The sequence below is a fragment of the Fundulus heteroclitus genome, unplaced genomic scaffold (assembly GCF_011125445.2).
Source record: "Fundulus heteroclitus isolate FHET01 unplaced genomic scaffold, MU-UCD_Fhet_4.1 scaffold_118, whole genome shotgun sequence".
Lineage (NCBI taxonomy): Eukaryota > Metazoa > Chordata > Actinopteri > Cyprinodontiformes > Fundulidae > Fundulus > Fundulus heteroclitus.
In genome coordinates this window covers 428,156-452,429 of record NW_023396530.1, presented here as the reverse complement: position 1 = coordinate 452,429, position 24,274 = coordinate 428,156, and the positions used below count along the sequence as shown (strand labels likewise).

The 24,274-nt window shown below is 45.9% G+C and overlaps 1 protein-coding gene across 1 annotated transcript in view; it reads right to left on the bottom strand.

Annotated features, from left to right (window-relative positions):
• LOC105917378 (ephrin type-A receptor 7) overlaps positions 1-24,274 on the bottom strand; it is a gene marked incomplete in the record, with an annotated part of 134,397 nt that overhangs the window by 100,592 nt on the left and 9,531 nt on the right. Inside the window, 2 exon segments of the mRNA XM_036128769.1 lie at positions 343-1,015; positions 2,761-2,825. Coding sequence (XP_035984662.1) covers positions 343-1,015; positions 2,761-2,825 — 738 coding nt within the window.

Below are 24,274 nucleotides of genomic sequence, written 5' to 3'. Positions count from 1 at the left end.
AAAGTAGAAACATATAATCTGGAACAAGCAAAAATGAATGGAAGTTGTATAATAATAACAAAACGATAAGAATAATACAACAATTTGTAGAGGAACAACGTTCTGTGTATTCTGGGTTTGTGTTGTGGAGACGTATCGCAACTGGAGAGGATATAGTCTATAGAAATATGGTTATTCTGCCAAATTTGTGAGTGTCTTAGTACCCTGGAAGGAACCCACGCAGGAAATCAGGATTTAATTGGATCAACAGAACATTACTCAGGAGGTTCTCACTCAGAAATGGCCTCCTCTCCTGTTTCATTCCTCTCACCAGTGTGTCATGTCTGCTGTTCATCATCCTACCTTCACAGCTGCTGTGTCCCTCCTCATAGCCGGCGCTGCAGCTGCACTTCCCGATGGGCACCAGCCACTCGCCCTCAGCACTGCAGTGCATCCTGGGAGGGCTGTCCGTGTCCACCTCAGAGTTATTGACGCAGGTACCGCGGACTTCCACCAGAGTGGCAAAGGCTGCTTCAGCCACTGTGTCGGGGAACACGGCTAGGTTCTGGACGGTCGCGAGGCAGCGTTTGTAGTAAACGCGCACGGCCACGAGAGCCACACAGGCGCCGACGTCCTGGAACGCCAGGTGAAAGCCCTTCCTGTTCAGGTGGCCGATCTCTCGCACCTCTGTATTGAGCTTCATCTTCCTCTCTCCTAGGTCGCCCTGTGTGAAGCTCTCGTCGGCAGCGATGGTGTCTATCTTGGTGTAGCGGTCCTCCCGGGTCACCTCACCCAGGTCCCGGTCCGACTCCACATACAGCAGGTTGAACGTCTCCTTGCAGGTCCCGGCCACTCCAGGAATGCTGTTGCAGTCGCGCAGCGTGAACTGCAGCTCCACAAATATGCGCTGTCCGCCTCGACGTGGCACCCAGCCCGTCTGCAGCCAGTTGTTCTGCTGCGTGGGCTCCATCACGTTGCAGACCTGGTAGGTCCGAATAGGTTTATACTTCTCATCCACGCCGCTGATCTCCTCCCACTGAGACAGGAACACAACAGAGGAATCAGTTGGAAAAGGAGCGTGGGAATTTATGGGTTAAATACAGTTTCACACATTATTAATAGAGACGAGGCTGTTAACAGTCTAAATTTGAGCTGATGAGAGGAGTTGTGAAAGTTTCTGTCACAAAACAGGTTCTTGGTCATCATCACCTTCATCAGAACTGAGTCACTCTGTCAGCTGCTGCAGTTCATCTTGGTTATTTATTTCTGTATGATCCACATTCTTAGAAACACCAAACACTCTCCAACACACTGCTGATGCAGCCTCAGAATAACCATCAATCACATATCTAGACCTACCAGCTCACACGCAGAGCTTTTCTTTTTGCAACTAAGTTTCTTTGTTTCTTGGCTCGATGAGACTGAACCACTGAGTTTGTGTCCGCTGACAGCATTTTTGTCTGGGACAGGATCTAGCTAATCCTCCCTCTAAATAGATGCTTCCTTATGGGAATTTAGGAACCAATTAGGACATAAAACCTAATTTCTGCAAACATGAGAGCAGAATTCATGTTTGTGTGACTTTTAGCTGATTTTAGCAACATTTAAGCAGAAATCCATAAGAAACTCCTAAAAATGTAAAAAAAACTAACATTAAACATGACACTGACATTCTACAAGGTTCTATGTCGCTGTAAACATCTATAAGTTCATTGAACAACTCAGAGAACTTCTGCCAAGATTTACATTCACTCCATCGGTTCCTATTGGACAAACAGAACCTTTCAGGAAACGCCTCAAAAGTTGAAACATATACTTTAAAATCATCTCTGAGTGATCAAAGACAGGCAAAAGCTTTGGTTATGTATTTTATTTTAAGTTGCAGGAGGATGTCTGAACTTTGAGCTGAAGCGGAGGGAGCCCCTGAAAATGGACTCATTCTGTTGAGCTTGCCCCCTTTTTATTTGGATTCAACAACAAAACCAACATTTTCATTAACCTACCAAGAGCTTCCAACAGAGCAGAGCTTTTCCCAAATTACTTTAAGTAAAGCTGGGTTTTAGTGAAAAACTAAATATATCAGAAAAAAAATATATTCCCTCAGAAAAATGATTTGAATTTATTAAGAACCGCAGGATACCAAATTAATGACTTGATGTAGATCACATTACTTCTGGTGCTGCTCGAGCCGGCAGCCCATTCCAGGAGCTCCCACTCAGCCCTGATATTTCTATTCTATCGCTCAAACAAACAGAAGCAGTGGCCAGTGGAAACTGATGATGGGAGATGATGAGGTAATAAACTCCAGTCAAAGAGGACCGAGCTACTATTCCAGCTGGAGGCTGAATCTGTTTCTTCATGTCTACGGTCCAGAAATGTCCTGCTGCTGACAGGGATTTAACCAGCCCACACCACCTGTGATGTATATGTTGGCACAAACAGCGCCCACCACACACTGCTCATTTATTACACATCCAAGGTGTGTGTGCATTGCCAGGTCAGGTGGGAGGTGTGTGACAAACTGTTATGGCAGTGGGCCATTCTTTAAAAAAGCCCATTTGTCTTGCAGCCATAACTTATCACAAATGATATCGATTGACACGAAGGGGAACATTTATCTGCTGCTGCGGCCGTGTGGCTGTTTGGACCCACCGTACACAAACCCGGATTACAACCATTGATTAATGGAGATGATAAGCTCTGAGGGGAGGTGAGGATGAGCTGTGAAGTGGAGCCTGCAGCGTGTGAGATGAAAAAAATTAACAATACAAACACACTTACTCCATTGGGAGGATAAGAGGTCCAGCCAAGCTCTGCCTGAGTCTCCTTGGAATTCAGCAGCACCACTGCAGGAGGAAAACAGGGATGGAGAAAACATGGAGAGGGTCAGAGGTCAGGAAACAGATAAAGGGGGTGGTGGGGGTGTGTGTTCCTGTCGCAGGTTGGAATAAAGAGAATATCTGCACCAAGACTTTACTAAACAAATTGAATAGATGCCTCCACCCTTCCCCAGGATAAGTAAACGTTAATACGGATCATAACTGCAGAAACTTCAAGAGCAACGGAGACACAAGCGTCAGCAAACACCTCAACATCTGGGGGGGGGGGGGGGGGGTGTTCATTTCAGATATGAAGGGCCAGTTTCAATTGTGCTTTAACACTAAGGATGACGGCAGCCAAAACCAGCTCCAACTGTGTTTCAGCACTACGAACAGAGACAGAAAGTACCATCTAAAACTGCTTCAGGACCACGGACAGAGAAATAAAACTGGGGGTCTATTTCAAGTTAATCTAAATTAATCCTGGTCAGCAGTAGCTAACAGACATCTTTAGTTATTCCCAGAGGTTAAGATTCTCAGACACACCCAATCTACGTAGTATAGATATGACTTTTTACAGTAATGTAGAACATGTGAACCATGTTTTCATCCATCTTGATATAAAAGTTACTGGGTTCTTTATCTTAAATCAAAGTACTACTGTACATTTCCCACACATGCTTCAACCGTTTGTGTCCAAACCAAAAACGGTTTGGGCCAATCAAGTTAAAGTATTGAGGTTTAATGACATAAACCGACTATGAGTGGTTTATGTGTATTATATTGTGTATTAATTACACATTGCTTAATCTTATGCCTTGTAAGAAACGTACGCTAAAGCTTTCTAGATTTTATTAGCAAGAGGAGCCATGCAAACTTTAAATCTCCTGTAAAATTGTTCACGCTGGTGTTGGATCGAGGCCAAACGTCTAGCACCTTCGCCCAAACTGATCAAGATTAAACATGTCAAAATCAACACAGCCTTCGCCTTCATAAACTGTTTATCCCTAAATAGCATTTTCTAACAAGCACCATCAGCATACCGCTTCACAAACACATGCTGTTTCAATAAAACAGTCCATACTGACAGATGGAAATATAAAAATCACCTTCTTTGGATGGTTTTTACGCAACCATCCAAAGAAGGTTCACCACGGACAGAGACAAACATAACCATCACCAGACGCTTCAGAACCACGGCCAGAGAAAGACGTAACCAGCCACAGAAGGTTCAGAACCACGGACAGAGACAAACGCAACCATCCCCAGAAGGTTCAGAACCACGGCTAGAGAAAAACGTAACCAGCCACAGAAGGTACAGAACCACGGACAGAGACAAACGCAACCATCCCCAGAAGGTTCAGAACCACGGCTAGAGAAAAACGTAACCAGCCATAGAAGGTTCAGAACCACGGACAGAGACAAACGTAACAATCCCCAGAAGGTTCAGTACCACGGCTAGAGAAAAACGTAACCAGCCATAGAAGGTTCAGAACCACGGACAGAGACAAACTCAACAATCCCCAGAAGGTTCAGTACCACGGCTAGAGACAAACGTAACCATCCCCAGAAGGTTCAGAACCACGGCTAGAGAAAAACGTAACCAGCCACAGAAGGTTCAGAACCATGGACAGAGATAAACGCAACCATCCCCAGAAAGTTCAGTACCACGGACAGAGAAAGACAGCCAGTTGCACACAGAAACAGCCAGAAAAAGATGCAATGTTTAAACTGTGTTTAGGAATTGTGAATAGAGACATACGCAACAAGTTCCAGATTCTTCAGAACCATAGACAAAGATAAACCAGTGTTTTAGAACCAGAGATGGAGACACAAAACCAGCTGAAGCTGTGTCTTTCTCAGACAGAACCAGTGAACCAAGAGTCTATAGACAACTCAGACAGTGAGGAGAAGATGATGCAGTTTAGAGACATAACGGTCTCCTGGTATGTTCTAATGCTACAGAGCTATTTACCTGAAGCAGAACCAGGACCTAAATGTTATACAAATATGGAAAATTTTATATAAAAGAACCAGACTGGGTTTCCATAGACATAGAGCTTTTTGAGAGTCAGTAAAATCTTCTCTTCCCAAAAATGTTGGATCTGTTGCATCTACAGATCACAGTTGATATATAAACCATAAAGCATATTCAACCATTCTTGCTTCTTTAAAGAGATCACTTAAAGATCACTTTGAAACGTCATAAACCAAGCCAGCGTTACTAATCATGAATAAAGCATGAATAAAATATTTTATCATTATTAATTGTCTAATATCTCTGCAACAGTACTCTTAAACACAATAATCTACACAGATTCAGTCCAGGCAGCAGAGTCATTATAAATGTCCAGGTTAAAACATTTTATGCTTAATTTGTGAGGTTCACCGTTAAAAATATACATAAAGAGATTCAATCTCAGTGTGAATATTGTCATATTGTCATCCTGTCAAATTGACAGACACAATTTGAAACAGTTCGGGGAATATGATGTTTTCTGTACTCGTAGATAACAAAGAGGATATTTTAAACAGATAAATAATTTCTGTTTCCAATCTTTACCCTCTAACAGGAATAAAATTTTGGACAAATGGTCTGAGGTTTGCTCTGGGGAAGAAAACAATGGGTTCCAAGTAACAATTGGACCCAGTTGGGTATTGTATTCTTCTTTGATAGAACCAGTTCTTAGTCTATTCTAGTCCCACAAACAGGTTTGACTGGGTTTCTGTCCAATAAGTTCACAAGGTGGGACTGATTGAGAGAATCTAATATTAATAGAATTATTGACTTTAATGTAGGCAGATTGGAAAAAATATAATTTATTTCTCTTGTCCTTTAGTAGTCAGGACAAGGCTTCCCTATCCTGCCGGGTCATAAAGCAGCACCTTTCTTTCTGTCTCTGATGTTAAAACTTAAAGCAGGACAAGTTTCAATAAGCTGATCCAAATAAACAAAATCAGCTGAGCAAATCTCACAGCACCTCTACAGAAGATTAAAATTATGAATTTAAATTAAACAAAAAGTTATTTTTTGCTGTAATATGTTTTACAGGAACATATTAGGATCTAAACTGGGATGGTTGCAGCGGACATAAAGTTCTCCGCTGGTTTGTTCGACATACATTCATGTGGCATAATGTTATGACCAGATGTCTTAGTCATTCATAGAGGTTCGGGCCTGTAAGGAAATGGACAAATATCATCAAATAACCTCCAGTGCTTTCTCAGGACATCACTGATAGCGCTGAACGCAGTATCCCAAATATATCATTATGTAAAAACCCCAAAGGGATGTTTGGAACAAATATCTGTTGGGCTTTGTATTCCAGTTATCAAGAATTATTTATCCAGCATGTTGAATAGAGTTATCAATGAAATAGATGCAGAAACAGCCCAGCTGATTGGTTGACCAGCTTTTTCAAGCAAGCATAAAGCGTTTTATGGTTTACTCGGTATCTGTGTATTAAATCCACATGAGACTGTTTAATCTTTATCCTGCTTTAGTGATGTTATAATAACTGCTTAGATCAGAGGGGAAATATGAGATAATGCAGCTTCTCCATGTTTAGTCTGAACTCTGAGGACTGAAGGTAAAATCTGAAAGGTTCATATTTCACCTGAAATATGAACCGTATGAAAGTTCTTAAACCTTAAACTGTTTCAAACGTCATGAATCAGCAGCAGAGTTTCAAAATATAGCATCACAAAACTAATGGATTCTCTATTGTCTTCTATCATGTGATGTTTAGAGGATTGGAAATTCAAATCCAATTTCTCTCTGAGTTTAAAGTTGAACAGAATGTATTGAAGCTGAGCAGCTGTGTGAAATAATCGGAAGGTTTATCCTGAACTTTAATGTGGAATCAACATCTGCAGAGGCATATGGTGAGATGCTTTATGGCTTCACTCTGAAAGGATTTCACTGAACGTTGACACACACAGTCCCAGACAAACAGCTCCGCATATTAGAACTAAAAAACCCAAAATAGTCTTAGAACACAGCGGCTTTGCCTTTCCCTACTTTAACACTCATAGTGAGAAGTGAAAGTTTCCCCCCAGAGCTGCTTTGACGTGAAACATCTCTATTTACTGCCATTGTGGCAAGACACATGGACGTCTCAGTTGGAGCAGTAAAAACCCTCACAGTGTGTAAGTCTGGTGACTCAGGAGCTGCAATCTCACGGAGTCATGTTCTAACAACGAGGCTCTGACACAAATCTGAGATGATGCATCAAAAGGGAGGTAGGAATTCAAAATAAACCTGTCAATGCACCCACTGAACTCGTTTTACTCATGCCGTTCCTGAGTAAAAGGACAAACACTGTTCTGTCAGAACCCACAGGGGCTGATAACAGCGACAAGTACTTGTTCTTCTTTTTTGGGTCAGCTTGAAAAGCAGACACTGGCTCATTGGACAGAGTGCAGGGACCAGGATAGATCCTGTAAACTCTTCACTTTTTGGGGTTAACACCGGCGGGCGCCCACAGCTCGGCTCTGTGGTTTGCTGATAACAAGGAGGCATTTGGAGAAGATTAGAGAGAAGGAAGGCAGGGGTGCTGGAGAAGCACCGAGGCCGAAGGGAACCAGAGATGAGGAGAGAAAATAATCAGTGAAGGAGGCTGAAAGGAGAAACACTGAAAGCCAACATGAAAGGGAGACTATAAAGAAACAAGCTGGCAAAGGAGAGCAAGAAGAGAAAGAAGGGAAACAAACAGATGAATTCACAGAGGGATCAGTCAGTCAGACAGAGACTCAGAGGCCAAAGCTGCTGCTATGATCGCAGTCTGAATACAGAAGCCCTGTAATCAGGCCCTCTTTAAACACGCTAATGGGTCTGCTGGGGCAGGAGGGGAGAGCAACACAGAGACGCTCAGAGCAGAGCGAAGAAGAGAAAAAACAGGTGAAGGAGGGAGGAAGTTAGAAAACAGAAAGAAAAGCTCTCCTCGTGTTCTTTACACACGTCCCACTTAATAAGCCTCACATCAGCTTTCATTTTAAAAGCTTTTCAGACATAATTGCCCTTCATTATGGAGACAATGCTGCCATGTGAGCATCTGCAGTTCTTTTAAGCAGGCCCAGAGTGATTTTAATAAACACATAATGGAAACTGAGACTCTGTGTGTTTGGCTCCAGTTCCGGCCAAACCTCAGCTGAATCCAAGGCTTGTTTCCTCTCACAGAAGACAGAGCATTGCCTGGCCTGCTGGTGGCGCTATGGGTCACTGTACTACTGGATCACACTGCTTTAGTGCTACTGGGTTACACTGGGACTGGTCAGAGCTGGGATCCTCATAACATCCTGTCCCTACGCTGTGGAGTCAGATGTACGGACACGGTTCTCAGGTAGAACCGAAGCAGAACAGTCCTTCTGCGTCTGGATGAGACTTGGTGTCTCGTTCATCTACCTTTCCTCTCCTGGGGTAACTCACCATAATCAGTACTTCAATTAGCACAGCTGATTTTCTCATTAAAAATACAGACAGAAAATCCGAAGCTTTCATCAGAACGTTTTTAAAGTGGCTAAACAGGAAATCTAGACATTTCCTTCCACTTCTGCAGCTCGATTGAAATAAGATTCAAGGTCAGTTTCAGAGAAAACTTTGTACTTTCAGCTGGAAATGAGACCTTCAAGAAGGTTTTTATGTAGCAGAATGCATAAGAGGAGAAGGTTGTCCTTCAAACACTGAGCGTGTTCATGAAAGTGTGAGGATGTGAGCGGCTCAGCAGGTCTGAAAGGATTTCACTTTCTTTCTTCTTTGTTTTGATGTGGCTGATTTCATTGAGAGTCAATTTGCTGCGGCTTTCTGGTCTAACCGACACTTCCACGTCCCTCAGGTTTGGTCGTGTGTCATTAAAATACAACATAGTCGACGGCTCAGAAAAATGAAATCTGGCCTAAGCTTCTCCTTTTCTTGGTCAATATGCAGCAGCAGCAGCAGCAGCAGCAGCAGCATCTTGACAAGTTTCTGTTGGCTCAGCAGCATGGAGCAGATCTCAGAGAACTTTATGGGATCCAGAAAGGAAGAATAAGAAGACAGAGCCAGGGCTCAAACCTGTCCTGCATCGTCACAAACTACTAAGTTAACCAGAGATTTCATGAAATTATGGTCCGTCCCAGCTGCAGAACAAGATGAGATGTTTTCTGGTTGCTTTGTTCTGAACAGCGACTAAGTTAGGTAATCCGGAGAATCCTCTCTGGATGACTGGACCGAGCATGCTCACTGCTGAATCCTGCAGGCCTGCCAGCCCTTCAGAATTCTAAAGAACTCCATCTCAACGTTAACAGCACCAGGGCAGAATCTGTTGATCTCCAGAGATCTTCTCATTGTTCCCAGAGAGTGGTTTTACTGCAGGAAACAAAAGCAGAGTGAGAATGAGGGACAAGATGGCTGTAGTCTACAAGCAGAATTCTTCAGTTCTCCATGGGGTGAAAACACAGCACTGAGATAATAAAGGGTCCAGCAGAACCAGAAGAACCAGCAGAACCAGCAGCCACGCTGTCACACACACACACACACACACACACACACACACACACACACACACACACACACACACACACACACACACACACACACACACACACACACACACACACACACACACACACACACACACACACGCCAGAGATCTCCTGTTCCAGGCTTCAACCCTTCAGCCTAGAACCTGATGACAAGGAGCTTAAACCGCAGATGGCGTCTGTCTCTGAACAGAAAGCATCCAGCAGCAGCAGTGACACGAGTTTTACTGGCTGGAGGGGAATTAGTGAACATTTCCTTTATTTCTAGACTCAGCAGAACATTTTATGGTCCAATTCAAGATTAGTCATTGAAATAAAGACTCTGGAGGTTTCACTGCCACAGTGCTTTTGAGCCACACTCACCAGTTCCTAAAACGTTCTGCTTCAGTTTCTGGCTGATTGTTCTCACTATCTTAACGAATCATTCAGAGCAAAGACCGCATTACCTTCAAAAACGTCTTTGTTAACATAAAACGTATTCAGCTATGTATTCAGCGCCAACTGATGGGGGTCATCCAAAACCATACCAACTTTATAAAGCAGATAACCATTGGCTGAAACAAACACAGCCAGCGTGCTTAAATATGGCCATTAAAAGACGAGAATAAAAAGATTATGCATAAAAACACTAAAAGAAACAATAAATCCAATAAAAAAAAAGAACTAAAAGCCAAAGAATAATAGTTTGTTTTAAGCTGAGTTTTGAAGGTAGGCTGTTATGTGCAGGGACAGTTATTCCATAACTGAGGAGCAACAATAGAACCCCCCCCCCCCCCCAACCCCACCCCAGCTTCCTTAGACCTCCAGGAGATGCAGCTCAGCTGACCTGAGAAGTAGGGAAGCTCAGAGAGGCCCAGTGGAGCAAGGAGCAGATGTGCTGGAATCACAGAGTTCTTCAGTTTCAACGATCTCTCCAAAAACAGCTGAGAACGTTGTGATAGAACCAACAGCTTTCTGGACCATCAAGAACTTTCAAGCTGAGAGGGTGAGATACAGAGAAGAAGCTTCAGGACACCCAGGAGGGTCCACCATGTTCCATCTACTACTGTGGATGGCGCCGCGGAGCTTCTTGAGGCCAGCAAAGAAAACCCACCAAGAACAGACTGAAGTTCTGCAGGAGGAACGTGGAAGATCAGCAGAAGACGGCTCCAAAGTTATTCTTGGTCAGTCAGGATCTGGTCCACAAGTTGATTCCAGAAGGTCTGAAGGAGGATCAGCAGCAGGATTCTGAATTGTTCTTCAACAGAGACAGAAGTACGTTCAAAACAGAGCAAAGAGGTTCCGGTGAACGGATTCTTCATCAGTCGACTGAACGCGCTGGAGAAATCAGTGATTCTGCTTTCTGCCTGGATTATTCCACGGTTTTATTTTGATGCCACTTCTGTAGAAGAAACGATATTCTGTCGACCAGACCTTCCCCACGAGGCTGCATGGAGGTGTTCATTCTGTCTCCATGCAGGAAAAATGAGACTTCATTCTGAGCTTCAGGGAACATTTGTACTAATGCAGCCATTTAGTGAGAAAACCTTCTGGTTCAGTGATCCGTTCGGGTCGGTAGAACTCCAACAGCCTCTCTTGATCTTTCACTCCCTGAGCAAACTCTTTTCCTACTGCTGCCCTCAACCCTGTTCAGCGTTAAATCAAGACTGGCTTTCTAAGTCACTTTATTCAGATTTCCTAGATTTATGAAAGAATAATCAACATGTTGTGACTGTGCTGCTTTAGTTGCAGATAATAAGAATGTAAAGTCCTGACCTCCTCCCATCACTTCTGGTTGTCTCCCACCTTCCTGCCAGAACCAGAGCTGAATCTGAATGACCAGCTGGGAAGACAAACGGCTTCGGCGTGTCTGGGAGCCGCTGGGAGCTTCAGGGAATGACAGAAAAGTCATTCAGTGAATCAGGGAGATGGGGCCGTAGGAACCACGGAGGGAAAGAGAGGCGAGCTTCTTCTGGTGTCTCCTGGACGTCAGGGAAGAAGCTGAATTCATCAGAAACAAAGAAGGAAGATCTGAGTCATCAGAGCTCATTATTTGCTGTTAAACAAGCTGTAGGTGTGGACAGCAGTCAAAGACAGAGGTAACGGGTTCTGACTGGAACCGACATCATGACAGCAACGTTCTTTGGTAGCACGAGGGAACCATGAGGCTGCTCCTAGAGAACAGATCAGAACCAGAGGGCAGAGATGGAGACCAGTGCAGACCGAGCCTCTTCCTCCTCAGGCTGCATGCAGCTGCTGTCTTCTGCCGCCGTTTACTCGGGTTTAGACAATCCGCTTTATCCACGCTTTTAAGCAACGCTATGATTCACTCAGAGGAAGGAGTGCAGCGCGCAGGAATGCAGGAATGGACCGAGCAGGGAGTTGGGTACGACTGCAGAAACAACTGCAGAACAGGCCCAGAAAATAAAACAAGATGGCAGCAGGGCTGAGGGCAGCAGCTGGATGAAGGAGCAGATGTGTGGGACAACAGAGGAGACCACAGTGGAGATGTTTCATCATAATAACAGAACCATGTCTGGAGAAAAGCACAAACAGCTGTGACTGTGGAGCACGGCGGGGGAGGGATGGTGGTTCTATCTTGAAACTAAAGGATCCGATTGGGTGGCCGATGATCTCCTGTCTGAATCAAAGTACTCTAGAGTCAAATAAGCTGAAGCTTGGTCCAAACCGGATCATCAACAGAACACGGATCCAAACAGCAGCAGATGCTCAACAGAAAGGCTTGAAAAGAGAAGAGTCAAAGTTCTGGAATGGTCTAGTCAAAGTCCAGCGGTCAGCCTGACTTAGATGCTGTGGTTGGACCTTGAGAGCAGAGCAGGAACCACAATGAGCTGAAACAAGAAGACTGGACCATCAGATACCACTGCTGAAGGAGGGTCTAGTCAAAGTACTGGAACCTGAATGAACTGAGTAAACCTGGGAAAGAGGAGAGAACCAGAGTTCCATTATCCATACCTGCTGTGGATCGTCTGCACCTTCCCCACAGTGTCACGTTTTCTCCTGTTATGTAACGCTAACCCATCTGTTCCTGTGCCTGACCAGGTGAAGGCAAGCGGACGCCATCCAGCCCATGCCGCCGTACCTCGGTAATCAGGGGAAGGTCTGCATGTGTGCGCTGCTCACTGAGGCAGCACTGAAGGTGCTTGCATAACGCAGCTGTGCACAGGTCACGCCAACTGCTGCCATCATCAGGAAGCTTTAGGGTCAGACGTGCAGCAGTGGCAACATTTCAGCTGATTCCGACTAAAAACAGAAACTTTGCAGCTTCAGCCTCCTTCAGAGAACCCACACAGCACGAGGTTCCAGCGCTAACATTTCAGTCCTGACAACAGCTTCCACAGAGTGGGAACCTGAGGAGAACATGTGCTCCTGCATCTATTATTCAAGGTGAAGTAGTGCAGCAGCACCAGAATGACTCTGCTGAGATCTCTGAATGCCAGCATCCAGGAGCCACGTGTCGGCGCGCTAATACTCCTGGAAGCTCTGGGCCCGCATGGACTTCTGGGAAAACGGCCCATCAAGCCTTTTCCAAGTAGTTCTAAATAATAGAAGTGTGTATCTGTGCCACTATGTCCTCCTCCTCTCCTCCTCCTAACCCCCGACATCCGCCCGGCCAGCAGGCTGCATTATTTAACCAGACCGCAGCCTGAATGGAGCCTGAAGGGTCCCGGGTCAGACGGCACAGCAGCAGAGATGCAGGGAGAAAAAGAAGTTTCCTTTCATCACATTCATTCACCATCACGCCCTTTATGCTCCTTCACCATCTCTCCTCACCTTGCTCCTCCACTCCTCCCACCTCCTCCGTCTCTCCATGCCCTGAGCTCCTCCCCATCCCTCATTAGGGGGGAGGGGGGGGGGGGGGGGGCAGTTATGTAAGAGCAGCAGAGCACCAAGGTTTTCTGCTGACTTTGTTTTCCCTCTGGTTCAATCTGAGAACCGCTTTAGATGAAATTAGGTCGTCTTCTCAGCGCTGAGAACGAGAAGCTCCTGCAGCGCTGCAGGTCTGACGGCGGGTCAGCGTGTTCACACAGCGCCCCCCCCCCCCAGGTTGTTTTCCTCCATTTACACTGTAAACACATGCAGCAGTGTTGATTTGCCCATGATGCACTGCAGAACCATGTCACAACTTAAACTCCATGAATGTCGTCTCAGAGACGGAGGAGAAGAACTTCTACAGCCAGGAAGTTTCCTGAGGACTGGAGGTCCTCTCAGCTTCTCTGCTGTGGGAACCTCAGACCAGGCGTCAGTTCTACCAGCAGGACGGCAGGTTGCTGAACCGCCCTGCTGCAGCGTCCTGCTCCAACAACCACTGGGTGGGTCCAGAATCAGGGTCTGAAAGACGACTGGTGGCTCCATGTCCCCCTCAGGGTTTCAGAGCTCTGTTGTTATAAAGAAGAACCTTTAAAGTGTTTCACTCCACATGCATCTCATGATACCAGGTTCTGCTGATCTAAACCCTGAAACCAGGACGGGTCCAGAGAAATGTTTCTGCTTCCACGTTATTAATTCAATTTTATTTCTCTAGCTCCAGTTCATGAAACACATCATCATCAAGGTTCTTTCCAAAGTCAGCTTCCATCAGATCCTCCAGGTTGGTGAGAAAGTTTCCTCTCTAAGGAAACCCAGCAGGTTGCATCAAGTCTCTCCAAGCAGCATTCACTCCTCCTGAAAGAGCGTAGAGCCACAGTGGACAGTCGTCTGCATTGTTGATGGCTTTGCAGCAATCCCTCATACTGAGCATGCATGAAGCGACAGTGGAGAGGAAAACTCCCCTTTAACAGGGAGGAGAACCTCCAGCAGAACCAGAACCAGGCTCAGTGTGAGCGCTTTGCAGCAATCCCTCATACTGAGCATGCATGAAGCGACAGTGGAGAGGAAAACTCCCCTTTAACAGGGAGGAGAACCTCCAGCAGAACCAGAACCAGGCTCAGTGTGAATGCTCATCTTGTTGTTGAGTCACTGACTGTGCAGCAATCCCTCGTACTGAGCATGCATGCAGCGACAGCGTTACTTTCTGCTTGTTTCTCTCCCAAAGGTCAGAGAGAGGAAGCTGGCCAGAACGTGTTGGCGTGTCAGGTGAGCTTTGGGTCGACTCAGAGGTTGACCAGGCAGAGCTTCCTGGGAGCCACCACAGGATGTTTCCTCCTAAATGAACGTGGAGCATCTGGAGAGCTTCCAAGATCAAAACGGGAAGTCTTCCTCCGTTTGCATGACAACGCTGAAGCTGACGGATGCTGGACAATGAGGACATTCAGGGACATTAGGACAGTGATGGCATCAATGATGACTTGATCTCCTGAACAGAATCTGGTTCTGAGGTTCTGAGGTTCCAGTTTGGTTCTGGTTAACCGCTCAGCAGCCCCAGTCAGTGTCAGCAGATGAAAGCAGAGTCGGATGTGAGCACAGCTGAAGGACAATAAAGCTCAGACTAATCTTTTAAGCTACATGACAGAAGCGGAGCGTCTTTAATCAACATCTGGGAAAAAAACCTCAGCATGTCTTCATCATGGCTCTGGCTCTTCATCTCTGCTCTTTATTTTGCTCCCACCAAAGTCCAATAAAGAGACTCTGTCTCTGCAGCAGCAGACATCATCCAGCTCTCCTCTTGTTGCCCCCCCCCCCGTTCTGTTCCTCCTCCTTCCCTCCAGGAACATCACCATCCCGCTCTAATTCATCTTCACTCCGTCCCGTATCATCCCGACCACGTCCTCCTTATGTCTGAGGGATCGTTCAGTCGTCGTTGGCTCCCTGCCGGCCCCGCGGCCGTTATCCTCGCCATCGATCTGAGCTGCGTCGATAAAGAACCGCAGCTCTGGACAAAGAGGAGTTGATGGGAGGGAAGGATGGACGGACGGATGGATGGATGGAGGGAGCAGAGGGAGAACTGCAGATGAAATGAGGTAAGTGATGGATTAGGCAATGAGAGGAGAGAGAAGGAGAGTCCAGCAGAGGGTGAAGATGATGGAGGGAGAAGGGGGCGGGGACATCCGTCAATAGCCAGCAGTGCGACCTTGGGGATCGATGAAGCCGACAGCCAATCAGTCAGCAGGCTTCATCTCTGACCGGGTTCTGCAGGAGGAGGGAGGCGGACGGAACCACGACCCGGTGGTGGAAGTAGGCCGGCTGACAGAAGAGGCTTTACGTTTCCATTCAACGACAAGGTCCAGCAGCCACAACCGGGCCGCTTCTGACCCAGAGTCCAGCTGCACAGGTGACCAGCAGAACCGAACAGAACACCTGACTGAACGGACTGACTGATGGCACGTCGTTCTAAGTCAGCCAGGAAGCGCCAGCCTGAGGTCCACAGAGGAAACTCACAGAGGAACCATGCTTAGAAGCTGGGACATTATGGTTCTGTTAATGTTTCAGATCATTGTTTCTGGGCTGTAAAATAATCATCCAATCCGGTACCGTTCTGTGGCCCAAACCAGACTGGTACCGGATTCCTTTCTAATTTATTTATTAAAAATTATTATTATTATTATTATTATTATTATTATTATTATTATTATTATTATTATTATTATTATTATTATGTGGGTAAATAATACAAAAATAGAGATATTGGAAGCCCAAACATAGCAAATGAACTGCTGAGCATGGTAGCGGTTCTACAGCTGCTAAAGGAGGTTCTACAGCTGCTGAAGGAGGTTCTACAGCTGCTAAAGGAGGTTCTACAGCTGCACACGTGTAGATGTGTGCATAGAGTGAACGGCTTCAGCGTCTTCAGGTCAGACGTGTTGCATCTGCAGACGGGGTCACAGGTAGTTCTGGTCTGTCAAGACGACGACTCAGCGATGAGCAAGCAGCACTAACAGAACATTTCCATAATGACTGTGAAGCCTGAGATTTATGGACATCTGCATCTCCAGCTGCGTCATTTCTAAACGATTCCCAAAGATTATTTCTTCCATCATAGATAATCGTCCATGGATCACATCTGTCAGGCTTCATCAAAATCAAACAACTTTAAAGCGACCAGCGATTCCTTCCTTAGCAGACGGACCCGACGCATCGTTACCCAGATTTACTTCTTAATTAAAATAGTTTTAAAAAATAATCAGCTCTGAGAAGATTCCAGTTTTGGTTTCAGTGGCTGAACTCAGAGAGACTGTAGATGAGAGACAGGATGTGGAACACAGCAGGTTCTGCTCCAGGTTCCAGAAGACAGCAGGTTCTGCTCCAGGTTCCAGAAGACAGCAGGTTCTGCAGCAGGTTCTGCTCCAGGTTCCAGAAGACAGCAGGTTCTGCAGCAGGTTCTGCTCCAGGTTCCAGAAGACAGCAGGTTCTGCAGAGTCTGCAGGGTGAGGGATGCCCTCGCTCATATTTCCTTGCAGAACTTTGCTGAATAGACGATGACAGAAGAAGGGCCTGGTTTCAGAGTCCCAACTGGAGTGGCAAGAAGAACTGAAAATACTGGATAATTGTAGGAGACGTTTCCTCTGATGGGAGACTTTATGTGGTAATCATGTCTGAACTGCTGCTCCCAGCCTTTGGTCCTGTAGAGTGAATGTAGAGAAGTGTTTCCTAGAGAATGGAGGTTTCAGAGCTGATTAGGTCAGCAGCACCGTTGACTGCAGCACAAACAACGAAGACGGTGGTTAGTTACTTCATAAATGTCAGAATTCAGCCTTCCTAGCAGAGTTGTCTTGTATCGACTCAGTTTATGTTGCTACAGCCACATTAGAAACACTCTCAGCTGTAGAAGGAAATAAAAATGGATGAAACGAGTCCATTTTCTGCCTAAACGGCATTCTGCAGGTTGCATGTGGGTTTTTCAGAAAGATTAGAGCAAACTGCAGGTTTTCTACACCTTCGTAGTTTATTCTCTCTGATATTTCCTCGTGCACACCCACAGCTGCAGGATCTTTATGACCCGCCATTGACTTTCAGCTCGATGGGGGTTAAAACAGAAAGGTCGACCGTCTCGACCTCGTCGACACCTTGTATTGAACGACCGCGGCGCCCCACGCAGCTCTCAAAGGTTGAGTCCTCGGGGGGTCCGGCCTATCGAGTGAAGGGAAACAATCGGAGCACCTTACCTTTACGAGCCTGGGGCTGCTTTATGCTGGGAGGCGTGAAGGAGGGACCTCCTACATACTAAATGCAGATGCTGGATCCAGCAGGATTATTAATACGCAGCATTTCTACCAGACCTGTAAACGAGCCAGCATCAAAGAAGAACGCATGGATGTGGTGAGGAGCTCCTTCATCTGCCTCAGACGGTGACGTGTCCGTTTAAGGCACGGAGGAGCAGGGGGTGGGGGGAGGAAGGGTGCAGAGGATGGTCATGGCTGCTGGGGCCTTCAGACGACTACGGCTTCACAGAGGGGGCAGGGTGGGGTAGAGAGGGCAAAGGGGGCTGGGAGACATTGACCGAAAAGGAAAGAAAACAAGGAAACAGAGATGGGAGAAAGGAGAGGAGGTGAAGGAAGGACACAGGAAGCCTCGGCTCCTCAATCTGATGGAAGGAAGATTTGAATTTCTGTGTCGTCGTTTGTGGACAAAAAACAAGCGTCAAGCAATTTCCCTGCAACACCAAACACAATGCCTGATTGAGGGCAAATTAAAATGCAAATCTTCCACTTTTCCAGATTTCACTCAGGAGATAAGCAACAGGATCTGTGTTTCTTTCATAAAGGGAAGGCGTGTGTGTGTGTGTGGGGGGGGGGCTGAAATGGGAACAGACAGCAGGGAGAGACGAGGTGAGCTTGTATAAACTGATTAGATTCGCTATTGTCATCTCCGTGCTGCATTTCAAACGCGTTCCTCTCAGTTCCCTCCCAACAGCTTCACTTCTAACAAACAAAGAACTTCAGCAGAAAATGGTCTGCCTCCTAATTAATAAAAACCTGGACCTCTGACGATGTTTCCAGGCTTTATGAGCTGACAGAAAACAGCTTTTACACTCAGCGTTGATGCTTGATGACACCTTGCCTGGCCTCGTCCTGTCGGGGAGCAGAAGGCCTCTGGTCGGTGTGAGGAGCTGCTATTTTCCCTTCAGCAGAGGAGCAGGAAAGTGTTTTAATCAGAAAATAAGATGGGACTGCAAAGCTGAGAGGAAATGGCTGGCAGATAGCTGGGCCGCCGCTTTAAGCGACTTCTGACTATCTGAGCTCCGTTTTTCATCAAGCTGCACGTTGTCAGGGGAGGTTGGCCTAAAAGCCTCATCGCTGTGCCTCGTCCTGTGGGCGTATGCATGGAGGAGCTAAAACAACGGGGTCAGTCCGTCGTGTGTCTCCTGTGTGACAGCAGCTTTGTCTGTCTGAAAGATCCTGGCAGGGGAACAGGAAGGGTCCGCATACAGAGGGATACTAATGCATTCATCATTAACTGTGTGTTCTGGGCGGTTCCTGAGCTTCAAGCTACGTGTCAGAGCTGACGCAGAGGTCCCTGCAAATAAAACCTGAAGACAAGGAAGTGAGGTGACACAGGCAGGTCCTTCTGAGGACAGCAAATGAAGAAAATGCCTTAGTATCAGTTGTTGCAGTGAACATTACGGCACCAGCTGACGGCACATGGTGTCCCTGAGGAGTGGTCAGCTCTGTAATGGTTTCATCCATGCAGAGAAACACCATCAGATGGTTTTAGATGGTGCTGTGACCATGCTTCACCAGGACTGCAGCAGAAGACCGAACCGCTCCTGTAGCTTCAGAACAAAGATGGCAGCAAGGAGAAGCTAATAAGCCTCATTATTCTAAAGGTTAGGAAGTTTGTCATCACTGCTGGGATTAAACCTCAAAGCCTTCATAATTACCTCCAACCATTATTAATCCAATATAGAAGGATCAACAGTTAAAGCTGCGTGTTAGGTTAGGGCTAAGAGTCGGACTAGTTAAAGCGGTAAAGCATCGGACTAGTTAAAGCGTCGGACTAGTTTAAGCGTCGGACTAGTTAAAGCGGTAAAGCGTCGGACTAGTTAAAGCGGTAAAGAGTCGGACTAGTTAAAGAGTCGGACTAGTTAAAGCGGTAAAGCGTCGGACTAGTTAAAGCGTCCGACTAGTTAAAGCGGTAAAGAGTCGGACTAGTTAAAGAGTCGGACTAGTTAAAGCGGTAAAGAGTCGGACTAGTTAAAGCGGTAAAGAGTCGGACTAGTTAAAGTGTCGGACTAGTTAAAGCGGTAAAGAGTCGGACTAGTTAAAGCGTTAAAGCGTCGGACTAGTTAAAGCGTCGGACTAGTTAAAGCGTCGGACTAGTTAAAGCGTCGGACTAGTTAAAGCGGTAAAGAGTCGGACTAGTTAAAGAGTCGGACTAGTTAAAGCGGTAAAGAGTCGGACTAGTTAAAGCGGTAAAGAGTCGGACTAGTTAAAGCGTCGGACTAGTTAAAGCGGTAAAGAGTCGGACTAGTTAAAGAGTCGGACTAGTTAAAGCGGTAAAGAGTCGGACTAGTTAAAGCGGTAAAGAGTCGGACTAGTTAAAGTGTCGGACTAGTTAAAGCGGTAAAGAGTCGGACTAGTTAAAGCGTTAAAGCGTCGGACTAGTTAAAGCGTCGGACTAGTTAAAGCGTCGGACTAGTTAAAGCGTCGGACTAGTTAAAGCGTCGGACTAGTTAAAGCGTTAAAGCGTCGGACTAGTTAAAGCGTTAAAGCGTCTGACTAGTTAAAGTGTCGGACTAGTTAAAGCGTCGGACTAGTTGAAGCGGTAAAGTGTCTGACTAGTTAAAGCAGTAAAGAGTCGGACTAGTTAAAGTGTCTGACTAGTTAAAGTGTCGGACTAGTTAAAGCGTCGGACTAGTTAAAGCGGTAAAGAGTCGGACTAGTTAAAGTGTTAAAGCGTCGGACTAGTAAAAGCGGTAAAGAGTCGGACTAGTTAAAGCGTTAAAGCGTCAGACTAGTTAAAGCGTCGGACTAGTTAAAGTGTCGGACTAGTTAAAGAGTCGGACTAGTTAAAGAGTCGGACTAGTTAAAGCATCGGACTAGTTAAAGCGGTAAAGAGTCGGACTAGTTAAAGCGTCAGACTAGTTAAAGCGGTAAAGAGTCGGACTAGTTAAAGCGTCGGACTAGTTAAAGCGGTAAAGAGTCGGACTAGTTAAAGCGTCGGACTAGTTAAAGTGTCGGACTAGTTAAAGAGTCGGACTAGTTAAAGCGGTAAAGAGTCGGACTAGTTAAAGCGTCGGACTAGTTAAAGCGGTAAAGAGTCGGACTAGTTAAAGCGTCAGACTAGTTAAAGCGGTAAAGAGTCGGACTAGTTAAAGCGTCAGACTAGTTAAAGTGGTAAAGAGTCGGACTAGTTAAAGCGTCGGACTAGTTAAAGTGTGGGACTAGTTGAAGCGTCGGACTAGTTAAAGCGGTAAAGAGTCGGACTAGTTAAAGCGTCGGACTAGTTAAAGCAGTAAAGAGTCAGACTAGTTAAAGCGTCGGACTAGTTAAAGCGGTAAAGAGTCGGACTAGTTAAAGCGTCAGACTAGTTAAAGCGGTAAAGAGTCGGACTAGTTAAAGCGTCGGACTAGTTAAAGCGGTAAAGAGTCGGACTAGTTAAAGCGTTAAAGCGTCAGACTAGTTAAAGCGTCGGACTAGTTAAAGTGTCGGACTAGTTAAAGAGTCGGACTAGTTAAAGCGGTAAAGAGTCGGACTAGTTAAAGCGTCGGACTAGTTAAAGCGTCAGACTAGTTAAAGCGGTAAAGAGTCGGACTAGTTAAAGCGTCGGACTAGTTAAAGCGGTAAAGAGTCGGACTAGTTAAAGCATCGGACTAGTTAAAGTGTCGGACTAGTTAAAGAGTCGGACTAGTTAAAGCGGTAAAGAGTCGGACTAGTTAAAGCGTCGGACTAGTTAAAGCGGTAAAGAGTCGGACTAGTTAAAGCGTTAAAGCGTCAGACTAGTTAAAGCGTCGGACTAGTTAAAGTGTCGGACTAGTTAAAGAGTCGGACTAGTTAAAGCGGTAAAGAGTCGGACTAGTTAAAGCGTCGGACTAGTTAAAGCGTCAGACTAGTTAAAGCGGTAAAGAGTCGGACTAGTTAAAGCGTCGGACTAGTTAAAGCGGTAAAGAGTCGGACTAGTTAAAGCATCGGACTAGTTAAAGTGTCGGACTAGTTAAAGAGTCGGACTAGTTAAAGCGGTAAAGAGTCGGACTAGTTAAAGCGTCGGACTAGTTAAAGCGGTAAAGAGTCGGACTAGTTAAAGCGTCAGACTAGTTAAAGCGGTAAAGAGTCGGACTAGTTAAAGCGTCAGACTAGTTAAAGCGGTAAAGAGTCGGACTAGTTAAAGCGTCGGACTAGTTAAAGTGTCGGACTAGTTGAAGCGTCGGACTAGTTAAAGCGGTAAAGAGTCGGACTAGTTAAAGCGTCGGACTAGTTAAAGCAGTAAAGAGTCAGACTAGTTAAAGCGTCGGACTAGTTAAAGCGATAAAGAGTCGGACTAGTTAAAGCGTCAGACTAGTTAAAGCGGTAAAGAGTCGGACTAGTTAAAGCGTCGGACTAGTTAAAGCGGTAAAGAGTCGGACTAGTTAAAGCGGTAAAGCGTCGGACTAGTTAAAGCGGTAAAGCGTCAGACTAGTTAAAGCGGTAAAGAGTCGGACTAGTTAAAGCGTCAGACTAGTTAAAGCAGTAAAGTGTCGGACTAGTTAAAGCGGTAAAGAGTCGGACTAGTTAAAGAGTCGGACTAGTTAAAGTGTCGGACTACTTAAAGCGTCGGACTAGTTAAAGCGTCGGACTAGTTTAAGTGTCGGACTAGTTAAAGCAGTAAAGAGTCGGACTAGTTAAAGCGTCGGACTAGTTAAAGTGTCGGACTAGTTAAAGCGGTAAAGAGTCGGACTAGTTAAAGCGTCGGACTAGTTAAAGCGGTAAAGAGTCGGACTAGTTAAAGCGGTAAAGAGTCGGACTAGTTAAAGCGTCGGACTAGTTAAAGCGGTAAAGAGTCGGACTAGTTAAAGCGTCGGACTAGTTAAAGCGGTAAAGAGTCGGACTAGTTAAAGCGTTAAAGCGTCGGACTAGTTAAAGCGGTAAAGAGTCGGACTAGTTGAAGCGTTAAAGCGTCTATCTGACGCCTGCCAATAAAAAATTTAATGCTTTTATGCAAAGCTAATTAGAGTGTGAGGAGAGCACATTATAATCTGTCTGCGGCTTTTATAAAATGTTTTACAGCCTGTAAAAATGATGGGACAGCTTGTTGAGCATAGTAGCTGTATGACTGCTCAGCGTCTCGTCTCACTGACCCGTTCTCACCCTATTTAGAACCAGATCTAGAACATCACCAGCAGTCACACTGGATCTGAGGAGCTCCATGCTTTAATGGCCTGGATCTGAAACATACATGTGCAGAATCAGAACCTGGGATGGACTTGGCAGCACCGTTCACCAGCATCAGGAAGACATGTGATGGAAACCCGGTACGGTTCTTAAGAACCCGCTGGGTCTAAACGGAGAACTGTGAGGTTTAAATCCAGGTGAGAGCTTCTCTGACCCTCCAGGTCAAAGGGAAAGAGTTAATGTCCTGAGCAAACGGAGGGAACGGTGCAGAGGAACAGAGCGGCAGCGGTTCCCCTCGTCGGTCCAGATGTGAGAATTAAACTTCAGACAGAAAGTTGCTTGGATGGAGTCCTGAGGGAGAGGTATTCATGTTGCTTTGGTGATTGACAGCCTCTGACTGCTCTCCCCAAATGCCTGATTAATCAGAATCCCTGCTCCCTGATTGGCCGGCTGACACACTGAATGACAGCAGGATAACCTGATTATCGGAGCAACAGTTGAGCTGCCAGATTACCTGGCTGGTTGTCCGGGCTGCAGCTTCCCGGGCTCACTGATTGGCTGGCAGACTAATTGACTTGCAAAGAGGAAAGCAGCAATTATAACAGAGAAACAACAGGAGCTCGTTCTACCCTGCCCTCCTCCAACCATGACATTCTGATTGCAATCACCACCAGGGGCATAGAGATATGCACATAAACACACAGTCACGTGCACAGAAATAAATCTCTGCATGTACAACGAGTCAGACAATAGAATTCAAATGGACCAAAACCAGAACCAGCACCGGAGAACCAACATGCATTCATTCATGCTCTGCTTGCACCATGTATTCTCCTCTGATCCCACCTTTCCACCCAGGCCACCCTGGTGTCACTCGCTCAGATCGGGTCTGCATGCAGCAACATGACAGATCGTCACATTGCCGGCACGCTGCCACCAGGTAACGTCTCTGCTCCAGGTGCTTGTCATCACCGTTTTAAATCAACCTGCTGTCGAGGGCCCTTTGGTCAAACCAGTGAACACGACCAGCTAGTCTGGAACGCCCCAATCAGGCAATCAGGATTCATCATAATAAACTACAGCTTAGACCCTCAGAAATAAGAAACGATATGTGAGAAATGAGGAGGACAGGGGAAGCATCGGGTCAGAGCCAGGATTCTACAGCAATGAGGAGCTCAGCTTCTTCTGTCCATGCCTCCAAGCTGTGGACCTCCCTGAGCTCTGAACTCAAGCTGGACTCTGACTTTTTAAACACCTTTAAGATCATGTTTAAATGTCTAAGATCATTCATGTGATCACAATTAATTTACTGTGAAATATTTACATGCTTTGATCAGATGGGTCTTAATTTTAATTATTGTTTTGTTAAGTTTTTTAAGTTAAAAAAACATAGGTTGTTTTTTTAAACCTTATGTTCTGTTATTTTTTCTCCTCATAGAAGGTACACCTGGTCTGGCGTTCTGTTAGCTGTGAAATCATCAGGGGAGGCAGATCATCCTCTATTACCATCTAGCATAGAAAGTACTCCTGGGTCAATGTGAGCTTCTGTGCTTTCTGTGTCTCTGCTCTGTCTTCTCTAAGCCCCAGTGGGTGGAGGCAGATGAGCGTTCACACTGAGCCTGGTTCTGGTTCTGCTGGAGGTTCTCCTCCCTGTTAAAGGGGAGTTTTCCTCTCCACTGTCGCTTCATGCATGCTCAGTATGAGGGATTGCTGCAAAGCCATCAACAATGCAGACGACTGTCCACTGTGGCTCTACGCTCTTTCAGGAGGAGT